The sequence below is a fragment of the Haliotis rufescens genome, unplaced genomic scaffold (assembly GCF_023055435.1).
Source record: "Haliotis rufescens isolate VD_foot unplaced genomic scaffold, xgHalRufe1.0.p SCAF_143, whole genome shotgun sequence".
NCBI classification, from domain to species: Eukaryota; Metazoa; Mollusca; class Gastropoda; order Lepetellida; family Haliotidae; genus Haliotis; species Haliotis rufescens.
This window is the reverse complement of record NW_025963828.1, coordinates 374357-386599: the sequence shown is the minus strand read 5'-3', so window position 1 is coordinate 386599 and position 12243 is coordinate 374357. Positions and strand designations below refer to the sequence as shown.

The 12243-nt window shown below is 40.8% G+C and overlaps 1 protein-coding gene across 1 annotated transcript in view; it reads right to left on the bottom strand.

Annotated features, from left to right (window-relative positions):
* Positions 1 to 12243, bottom strand: part of LOC124130900 (dynein assembly factor with WDR repeat domains 1-like) — a 30193-nt gene that overhangs the window by 10240 nt on the left and 7710 nt on the right. The window contains exons 8-10 of the mRNA XM_046493956.2: positions 11437 to 11544; positions 4733 to 4839; positions 2641 to 2762 (exon numbers count right to left, since the gene is read on the bottom strand). Coding sequence (XP_046349912.1) covers positions 2641 to 2762; positions 4733 to 4839; positions 11437 to 11544 — 337 coding nt within the window. The remainder of the gene's footprint in view (positions 1 to 2640; positions 2763 to 4732; positions 4840 to 11436; positions 11545 to 12243) is intronic.

The following is a 12243-nucleotide window of genomic DNA, read 5'->3' as shown; positions in this document are numbered from 1 at the left end:
CCATCTTTTAACGTCTTTTGGTATGACACGGCCAGGGATCGAACCCCGGACCTTCCACTCTCCGGGCGGACCCTCTACCACCACACCACAGCAGTCCAGTAGCAGAAGCAACAACAGTACCTATCAAACCATTCCGATGATGTCACGTTATTCTTGTTGCTGTTGATTCTGAGCCAGGAATTCGCTAGTCAATCATTACTGCCAAGTAAAGCTGATTCAAATATAGATCATTATGCAAAAGTATAGAGTGTGCAGGGTTAAACGCCACTTTGAACAGTATTCTAGTTATATTACAGCGTGTCAGCTTAGTGTGGGAGGAAAACCCAAAATTACTCAAGTCTCAGAAGATTGGTGAAACCCACAAGCATGGGAACATTCTGTTGACAGATCTAGAAACGCATGTGTATATTTAAGTATCATCTGCAACGTAAATAGATGAAACAGGAAGTTCAAAAGAATGATTATCGCGGAGCTAAGAATGTAGCAGGACCTGTCATCTCTTCTGGGGAACCGGAGCCACGTGTGACAAGCATGACAAATTACATGTATCCATGGTAACCCAGGGATTAGTGAAATTTGTTTTGTCTGTTGTTTAACACCGCACACAGCAATATTCCAGCAGCATGCTGGCGGTATGTAAATAATCGAGGATGGACCAGACAATCTAGTGATTGATATCATGAGCATTGATCCACACAATTGGGATACAATGACATGCATCAACCAAGTCAGCGAGCCTGACCGACCTATCCCTTTTGTAGCCTCTTACGACAAGCATTGTCGCCTTTTTACGGCAAGTACGGGTTGCTGAAGACCTGTTCTACCCCGGAATCTTCACTTCTTTGCTTAGTTACATAGTATGGTGAATTAACGCAAGAGATATCAATGTTGTGTCGACAAGTAAGGATTAGTCAGACACAAATTTGCAAATGTTTGACATGCACTTGGTGTAGACATTAATATCAGGTTGCATTTTTCAAACTTAGGTTGCACTTGTGCATGTTGGGTATAACTAAATCAACCCTGCACAAATACCCTCAACTCCACCTTCACTCAATACCGAGACATTTCTCCTAGTATCTTGCTGTCCATTCAACAAGCTGTGCTGTGTAACAGCATCGTAAGAGTTACCTCCCCTTTGCATGTGTATTCTTGTGGCCAACAAACGCTATGATTCTTCAAGCACCACATATGCAACACCACGTGTCAAAGCTTACTTCATCTCCTAGTTAAGAGGTGGGTGATATGAAATGGGGTTTAGCAAAGTGTTCAAGATTATCACACTTTTATAGCGAAGTGTCTGCTTGTAATAGTCCAGACTAATGCCCATTTTATAGTGCCAGCCCATTGAGATACCATGCCGAAATTTAAAATGAATACCCCACCCAGACATAGTATTGACTCTGAGCTGACTAGTCCTTGTTTTAGCCCCTTAATGCAAAGCGCCAGGCAGGGTCACAACAAAAATACCACCTCTTAAAATCTTTTGGTATGACACAACCAGGGATCGTACCGCTGACCTTCCTCTCTCTGGGCAGACACTCTACCATTAGACCACGGAGGCAGTCATCCTAGGTAAGACATATTCTGACTTGTCATACATTAGCAAATGTGACTAAAGCTAAACCCTTTGCTGATTTGAGGATGTTTTTGTTTGTTTGTTTGTTGTTTAACGCCACACTCAGCAATATTCTAGCTGTATGACAGCGGTCTGTGAATAATCAAGTCTGGACCAGACAATCCAGTGATTGAGAACATGAGCATCGTTCCACGCAATGTCAATAGTTCTCTATTGAAAGTATTTAACATTTTCTAGGTATGGGATTCAAAGGCTTTAGTCACAATGTCCAATGAAAGAGCGAGTGAGTTGGGTTTAACGCCGCTTTTAACAGTATTCCAGTTATATTGCGGTGTGTCAGCTTAATGTGGGAGGAAAGCCCGAAGTGATGCAGGTCTCAGACGTTTACCACTTCGGTGAAACCCACGAGCACGGGTATGGTGCTGACAAACCTAGAAACATAATCGGGGCGAACCGGGATTCAAACCCACAATCAGGTTTCTGGCATGCCCAAGGGACGCAACTCTGCACAGTGAATCGCAGCGCCTTAGACGACTGGGCCACCCGTGCCCCCTCCAATGAAAGAAAATGGATTGCTATGCATTCTATGTCGCAAGGAACCTTGTTCAATACTTAGGAGCCAAACTTTGTTTCTCTTCAAATAAATTAGTGAAACCATTATTGAATGTGGCAGAATTTCTGCAAAACCACTTTAAAGATTTTTTGAGAATATAACTGAGCTTCCAACTCCCTTGTAAACAACAGCAAAAAGATGAACTTGGAAAACAAATACTGCAAACTCAAGAGGTGAGGTGAAATGGGAGTGCGTCCAAGATTATAGCAGATTTTATAGTGCTAGCCCATTGCGATACCATGCTGCAGTTTAACAAGAATACCCCACTTAGACACAGTATACTGACTCCGAGTCGACTAGTCCTTGTTTTAGCCCCTTAATGCCAAGCACCAGACAGGGTAACAACAAGTACTATCTTTTAACGTCTTTTGGTATGACGCAGCTGGGGATCAAGCCCCGGACCTTCTGCTCCCTCCCCATTCCCCCGAGGGTGACTAGTAACTCCCACCTGTCTGTGTATCCCAGATCTTGCAGGTCTTGTCCATAGAGCCAGTAGCGATGAGAGAACAATCCCAGTTGAACTGAGCACTGCTGATCTCGGCTTTATGGCCTATCAATGTGTGGATCCGCCTGCAACAACAGTCAACATGTTTCACATTTCAAAACTGTATGAATGTGACTTAATATTGTACCTATTTATGGTCAGCAATCTTCAGTTGAGATTGTGAACCTATTTCAAGTACCGTATTCGACGTAATAAGCGCCCTGGGCACTCGCAAAATTAGAAATAGAGGGCTCTTATTAGAATGGTATTTTGGTGGAAAAAAACAGTTGAAAGATAAATTTCGTGGTTTATGCTGACAGCCTGAAATGTTTATATACGACAGATATATGTTTCCAAAATTTAATTGCCCATAATTAAGGGTGCATATAACACACGAGTGCTAATCATACACGAATAAATAAGTCTTGTGTACATTGCTCAATCGGGAGGGTAGCTAATTGGGATTGTTCACCAGCCAATATATTAACAAATATCGCCGTGGGCGCTAATTAGAGCGGGGCGCTTATTACATCGAATACGGTATTTTTATTCTATGTAGAAGCATTTGATTACAAGGATGCACCTTGCAGCAGTAAAGTTTATATATTAATTACATGTAACAAAAGAAGATGCAAGTACAACAGCAGCGAGTCTCCCCCATCATGTCGAATAATGACTGGCCTCAAAGAAATGGTTTTCACCCAGTGTAACCATGGTAACATCCATATTGTGATAAGGTACCTGAAATGTGCATCGGCCCCATGTACCAAACATCAGCTGCACCATGCATGTATTAAGCAATATGCACCTTCCATGACACTGTGCTGTCTACAGAAGCTTGTCACACCCACTGAGTGCTTCCTGGTCATGGACCTGGCTGTAGAACAAAGACCGCATCACGAGCTGCACTTATTGAGTTGATGTGTTAACCACGACTGGACACTCCTCCCTGATCTGCCGCCCAGACTATTTATTCCCCAGACAGAACAGTCACCCAGTACCCTAAACAACCAGGATCGGGTTTAAGTGCTGAATCTTGAGGGCGTCGCACCACCCACTCAGTCAGTGATGTATACATGAAATATTCTCTTCCTATGACCCTGTTCCACAAAGCGACCTTAGCGCAATTGTGATCATACGTCTATGTTAAAGTGTGGGCGTTACAATCACTGGGCCCAGGGATGCGTTCCACGAGGCGATCTTAGGTCACACTTTTTAAATTTTATGTTTCATCGTTTTATTTCATCTTTTTCCACACAAGGCCGGTCAAAATAAACAAAATAAATGTCAATCATTTATTTATTTATATAAAAGTCATTCTGACGTGGAGTTAAAACTGCCTCTTGAATCACTGATAGTGATGTAAATATGGGATACATAATAAAAATAAATATTTTTATGCTTAACTTATTTCTTAGACTGCTTTTCAGTAGGGGTGGTTGGCCCGTGAAACGAAAAATAACAAATGTTAGGCCTCAGTGCTACAATGATCATTAGTCTATGTTAAAGTATGGGGGTTTCAATCACTGGGCCCAGGGCTGGATTTTAAAAAGCCATCTTTATGTTATGATGACCATAAGTCCATATCAACGTGTGGGAGTCGGAACTGGGGCAAAGGCCCCGTTCTACAATGAGTGAGTGAGTGAGTATGGTTTTACGCCGCTATTAGCAATATTCCAGCAATATCACGGCAGGGGACACCAGAAATGGGCTTCACACATTGTACCCATGTCGGGAATCGAACCCAGGTCTTCGGCTATGACGAGCGAATGCTTAAACCACTAGGCTACCCGACCCCCCCCCCCCCCCCCATTTTGTTGAACGGGGCCCTTTTATACGTATGCAATTTTTTCCTAAATGATACTGTCAAAGAAATTACTCTTGAAAATGATAATTTTGGACAAGTACTATATTACAGCACCAGTGATATGGTTCCTTCCTAATGTAAGCTGTGTTGACAGGGTTAATAAGCCCAGTGTGTTGCTATACCACATCTTTCCTGTGACACATCTCTCCTTTGCACAAGTACTGATACACATAAGAAGAATGTACTCACTGTCCTGAGCGTACGTCCCATACAGACACGGTGTGGTCAAACGAGCCCGTGATCAGCTGTGAGCCAGTCGAGTTGAAGGACAGGGAGATGATCTCAGCTGAGTGACCCTGTAACACAAACATGTTGATTGATTGATTGATTGATTGATTGATTGATTGATTGATTGATTCAAGCACTGCAATAGGCAGTGATAGGTTCAAGCACTACAGTAGGCAGTGATAGGTTCAAGCACTACAGTAGGTAGTGATAGGTTCAAGCACTACAATAGGCAGTGATAGGTCCAAGCACTACAGTAGGCAGTGATAGGTTCAAGCACTACAGTAGGTAGTGATAGGTTCAAGCACTACAATAGGCAGTGATAGGTTCAAGCACTACAGTAGGCAGTGATAGGTCCAAGCATTGCAGTAGGCAGTGATAGGTTCAAGCACTGCAATAGGCAGTGATAGGTCCAAGCATTGCAGTAGGCAGTGATAGGTTCAAGCACTGCAATAGGCAGTGATAGGTTCAAGCACTACAATAGGCAGTGATAGGTTCAAGCACTACAATAGGCAGTGATAGGTTCAAGCACTGCAATAGGCAGTGATAGGTTCAAGCACTACAGTAGGCAGTGATAGGTCCAAGCATTGCAGTAGGCAGTGATAGGTTCAAGCACTGCAATAGGCAGTGATAGGTCCAAGCATTGCAGTAGGCAGTGATAGGTTCAAGCACTGCAATAGGCAGTGATAGGTTCAAGCACTACAATAGGCAGTGATAGGTTCAAGCACTGCAATAGGCAGTGATAGGTTCAAGCACTACAATAGGCAGTGATAGGTTCAAGCACTACAATAGGCAGTGATAGGTTCAAGAACTACAATAGGCAGTGATAGGTTCAAGCACTGCAGTAGGCAGTGATAGGTTCAAGCATTGCAGTAGGCAGTGATAGGTTCAAGCACTACAATAGGCAGTGATAGGTTCAAGCACTACAATAGGCAGTGATAGGTTCAAGCACTACAGTAGGCAGTGATAGGTTCAAGCATTGCAGTAGGCAGTGATAGGTTCAAGCACTACAATAGGCAGTGATAGGTTCAAGCACTACAATAGGCAGTGATAGGTTCAAGCACTACAATAGGCAGTGATAGGTTCAAGCATTGCAGTAGGCAGTGATAGGTTCAAGCATTGCAGTAGGCAGTGATAGGTTCAAGCACTACAATAGGCAGTGATAGGTTCAAGCACTACAATAGGCAGTGATAGGTTCAAGCACTACAGTAGGCAGTGATAGGTTCAAGCATTGCAGTAGGCAGTGATAGGTTCAAGCACTACAATAGGCAGTGATAGGTTCAAGCACTACAATAGGCAGTGATAGGTTCAAGCACTACAGTAGGCAGTGATAGGTCCAAGCATTGCAGTAGGCAGTGATACGTTCAAGCACTACAGTGGGCAGCGATAGGTTCAAGCATACACACACAATCTACCAAGTCACAGAGCCTGACAACCTAATCGATTTACCTGTTCATAATTTCCACAATTATTGCATCTTAAAACATGGAATATAAAAAATACAATAACTCTGTTCATTTTCCAGATACAAATCTATATACAAACATACAACCATTCTTGTTTCAGTTCTAGTATCCTGCTGTCAAGTTCCCATATAATATAAAGGCCCCCCTCTTAACTGGTACTCCCATTCTAAGGAACAGTACATAAACTTGTTCAGCTTATTTAACATTTTCAGAACCCAGAATTTACTGGTACATCACTACGAAAGAACTGGGTTAACCATATCATCAAACAGTTACATTTGACATTTAATAGATAAGATTACACTAGTGTATGAAGTGCATTGCTTTAGATGCCTGATTGGATAAATGTTGGTGGCTATTGAAAAAGGAGTTTCTTTGAAAGTAACTTCCAAGGTATTTATTCTCATCAACATATTCCTGAGAATCAATGAAAGTTTACATCAACAATATCAAAAGGAATGTCAAGGTCGACATTCAACTAGCCCTTTGAGGATCTTGTTTTTAAAGGCCAGAAGACTGGTGTTTTTAGCAATCACAAAGTACATTTGATACAGTTTATTGACCAATAACATTCACATCTAAACAAATTCAAGTTCATGGAACAAAATACAATCAAGTCAGGACAGACAGAAAGATTGCAACACATTCTAATCACGAAGATCAAACCATGAAACTCCCAATTAATATTTGACACTTCAGCACGCTTCAACGAATCCTCCATTACTTCATGAAAGGAAATAACGGTGATGCATCACTGAATAGATTGTTTGTCAACAGGGGAATAGATCACACAGGGTTTTCCTTGTCACAGGCGTAATGGCCAACAAAACTGACTTTTTCATTACACAAATTGCAGTTAGAAATCCCCATTCATTGATAGCAGGGCTTTGTCAGTTTTTCATCAGTTTTATTCGATGACACTCAGTCCAAATCATTTGATAATTTGTCAGCACCACAAATGAGGAAGTACAGAGATGAAAGACGGAGCATAGGGGTCATGGGGAGGGACAGTACACATCTATGGCCGACTGCCTGCACTGCTGGTGCTATCTCCGGTACTCTTATTGCCATTCCCATCTTATCTGGGATTAATTAATGTCAGGCCGGACCATTTTAAAGTCTTTTTTTACAAATACTTCGGTCAATATGCCAAGATGCAGAGGGAAACGCACACAATAAAATAGGACAAGAGTCATCAGAAGATGACAAATCCCCGCCGCCCCCACAAATTCCAAAGAACAAATCATTTGATTGTTACCCCAAGTCCTCCAAGAGTGATCTGTCCAACTTGATGACAGTATTCCTATCTAATCTGTCCAGTTTGATGACAGTATTCCTATCTACTCTGTCCAACTTGATGACAGTATTCCTATCTACTCTGTCCAACTTGATGACAGTATTCCTATCTAATCTGTCCAACTTGATGACAGTATTCCTATTTGATCTGTCCAACTTGATGACAGTATTCCTATCTAATCTGTCCAACTTGATGACAGTATTTCTATCTACTCTGTCCAACTTGATGACAGTACTCCTATCTAATCTGTCCAACTTGATGACAGTATTCCTATCTAATCTGTTTGTCCCTCTACATCTACAAGAGTGATCTGTCCAACTTGATGACAGTATTCCTATCTGATCTGTCCAACTTGATGACAGTATTCCTATCTAATCTGTTTGTCCCTCTACAACTACAAGAGGGATCTGTCCAACTTGATGACAGTATTCCGATCTAATCTGTCCAACTTGATAACAGTATTCTTATCTAAACTGTTTGTCCCTGTACATCTACAAGAGTGATCTGTCCAACTTGATGACAGTATTCCTATCTAATCTGTCCAACTTGATGACAGTATTTTTATCTACTCTGTTTGTCCCTCTACAACTACAAGAGTGATCTGTCCAACTTGATGACAGTATTCCTATCTAATCTGTTTGTCCCTCTACAACTACAAGAGTGATCTGTCCAAATTGATGACAGTATTCCTATGTAATCTGTTTGTCCCTCTACAACAACAAGAGTGATCTGTCCAACTTGATGACAGTATTCCTATCTAATATGTTTGTCCCTCTACAACTACAAGAGTGATCTGTCCAACTTGATGACAGTATTCCTATAGATTTAATCTGTTTGTCCCTCTACAACTACAAGAGTGATCTGTCCAACTTGATGACAGTATTCCTATCTAATCTGTCCAACTTGATGACAGTATTCCTATGTAATCTGTTTGTCCCTCTACAACAACAAGAGTGATCTGTCCAACTTGATGACAGTATTCCTATAGATCTAATCTGTTTGTCCCTCTACAACTACAAGAGTGATCTGTCCAACTTGATGACAGTATTCCTATCTAATCTGTCCAACTTGATGACAGTATTCCTATCTAATCTGTTTGTCCCTCTACAAATGTAGCTATTCAGCCATCAAAACAATACCATGGAATTCAGTGGTAGAAACTTTTTTATCCCACTAGTCCTTATTATGATAACATATAACAAAAGCCTTAAAAATGGTATTTTTCTACTAGTCCTTATGATACCTTAACTATTGGGCAGTTTGGCAAGAACTACAGAACTAGTGCCAATTTCTAATGCTGGAATTGGGATTCGAAACTTTGTATTCATGTGTCAGGCAGTGTTTGAAATTTAAAACATTAAAACTTTAGAAGCGGCAGGCTCGGACTAAGCTCTTTAGCTCTCACTGCAAAGTGCAGGTTATTGCGACAAATGAAAAACACACATAAATTTACTGCAGACCAGAAGGACCCACACAACTGTGAAACTACGGCCTGACACGAAATCTACCTGCCATATGATATGAGATTTCTTTTCTTCTTTTCTATGCAGAGATTAAATATTAGTTTTACAATAAAACACTGAAAGTAATATTGCATTTATTTTTTTCTCTGCAAAATATCGGTAACAATAATGGTTACACCAAGGACAATAAATATCTACTGTTTCTCTGGTATATTATAAATATGACAAAAATATGATTCTTTGTATTTGCATAATTTACTAACTAATTGATTAAGTTCAGTTGTTTCTCATGAAATCACTAAAAGTTGGAATTAACAAGTTTTATTTTTGTTTAATCAACAGGACCAAAGGGGTACAATTTTGATAATGACCCATATATTGCAAAAACTGCTTTCAGATGGACAAAGACACGGATGGACAGACAGACAAGCAGATTACTATATCACCCTAATTACATATCGGGGGGATAAAAAGAAAATAGTTGATTTGAAGTTCGTATACCAACAAATAGTGAGTGGGGTCTTAGCAAGGTTCCATCAAAATCATGGCGGGGACACCAGACATGGGCTGCCGCCATTGTACCCATGTTTGGAATTAAATCTGGATCTTCGGCATGATCAGCAAACAGGTGGTTTTGTTCAAACATTTTTTGTAGCTCCAGATTATATCAATATTTGATATTCCCAGTGAGTGAGCTAGTATGGTATTACGCCACTTTTAGCAATATTCCAGTAATATCACAGCAGGGGACACCAAATGGGCTTCACACATTGTACCCATAAGGGGAATCAAACGCCGGCTATCCCACCGCCCCTTCATATTCTGAAAATATGCCATTTATGCCATTTTTGAATTTTTTTTAAAACATTCAAATTTGAATCTTAACACCAATAGCAGAGGTTGAAATTAACCAAGAACATCTACCAGCCCGAATACTGGTAACATATAGCAATACACCTGAAAATGTTTGAAATTCTACCAACCCTTAACATTTACAAAACTGGTCTGGGCTAGCTAACAAATTGAGTCCCATCATGATGCTTGACATCCTACTCCAGTTTCAGTCTCTTCCATTCAGTCATTTCCGTCAGGGAGTTTGCTTTGGGGCTCCTTTTAGCAATATTCCAACAATATTCCAGATGAGGGCACCAGAAATAGCTTCACATTTCGTGCCAATGTGGGAATCGAACCTGGGTCTTCAGCATGACAAGCAAACACTATTTCAGAAGGGCAGTCAAAAATTCACAGACGACAGACAACAGGCCATGCCAAGAGTGCTTTCAGCATAATTTCACATCAGAATTAGGCTTCACACACTATACTAAGGATGGGTACTGGCAGTCAAAAGTGTATCACAAAATATTGTGATACACAAGGCCACCTGAGATACACAAGGCCACCTGAGATACGTATCACGATACACTGAATGTTTCCCAGTGTTTCGACCAGTGCATCACACGACATACTGACACACTTTTTGGTCCATTTCACCAATAGTTTGCTTGAGGGGGGAATTTTCATTCTTAATTTCTTTCCACATGCGGCCCCAGATGTTCAACGATTGAGGTTGATGCAAATGTACGAAATTATGCGAGTGCACAACTAACGATGATCATTGCAAGAGACAAGTTACTTTGTATTTTGCAATTATGGGAACATTTTGAACATGTCAATATAACTACTGTATTTAGTATGCATAATGTGTACTCCATATATGTGTTTCTGTATTTGGGAAAAAAAATTGATATTTGAAATCACCTGATATACCGACATATAAAATAATATTATAATACACCTTGAAAGAAAGAATTGCGATTTCCTGGTGAACCAGTAATATCACACACCCTCACTTTGTACCCCATGTGGGTATCGAACGTAGACAGTGTTCGAAATAAGCGCCTGTCCGTAGGCCTGTGGTAGGTAGATCTTGTGTTGGGCCATAGTTTCAAATTTGTATGGGTCCTTATGGCCTGCAGGAAATTTATCATTTTCATGTAACACGAAGAGTATTTATTTATTCATTTATTCATTTATTTATTTATTTATTTATTTATTTATTCATTCATTCATTCATTCATTCATTCATTCATTCATTCATTCATTCATTCATTCATTCATTCATTCATTCATTCATTCATTCATTTATTTATTTATTTATTCATTCATTCATTCATTTAATTTTAGTAGAGAATTTTCAATGACATCTGCAGCAGGTTTCGGGCCAAATATCAGCCTCTGAGCTGGTCTAGATAAATCCCTGAACATGCGTTTCATAAATAGTGAGTGAGTGAGTGGTTTTACGCTGCCTTTACACCAGAAATTGGCTTCACACATTATACCCATGTCGGGAATCGAACCCGGGTCTTTGGCGTGACGAGCGAACGCTTTAACCGCTAGGCTACCCGACCGCCCCTTGTTTGATAAATAAGGTTCTTGACTTACGTTGAGAGTATTGAGCTCTGTGCCTGTTTCCACATCCCACAGTTTGGCTGTCGTGTCCATACTCCCTGTTGCTAGGACTGAACTGGCTGGGTTGAAACTTAGACAGACCTGGAGGAAAAAACAACATCATCAATACACAGATGAAACAGAAACACTGCTGTTATTATACAGCTCAAACAGGAATACTACCATCAATAGGCAGGTCCTACCACACACAGTCACTTTGGTGAAACTCACCCCGAGGGTATGGTGCTGACAAAACATAGAGACAGAATCAGGGCGATTCTAGGATCTGAACACATGATCATAGGATTCTGGTGTGCCTAAGGGACGCAACTATGTACAGCAATTTGTAGTGCCTCAAATGTTTTCCCAAAACTCCCAAATTTTTAACATACAGTGTACTTCCAGGCAGAAAACATAACCTCCAGACCTCATTATCCAACAACTACCTAGACTTGGTAGTCCCAGAGTTGTACAAGTAAAAGTGCGACAGTGACTGGCAATAAATGTTTGTTTGTTTGTTGTTTAACTCCGCACTCGGCAATATTCCAGCTATATGATGGCGGTATGTAAATAATCGAGTCTGGACCAGACAATCCAGTGATTGATCTCATGAGCATCGATCCACGTAGTTGGGATACGATGATATGCAACAACCATGTCATCGAGCCTGACCACCCGATCCCGTTAGTCGCCTCTTACGACAAGCATAGTCGCCTCTTACGACAAGCATAGTCATGTTTTACGGCATGCATGGGTTGCTGAAGACCTATTGTGCCCTGGATCTTCACGGGGAGACAAACA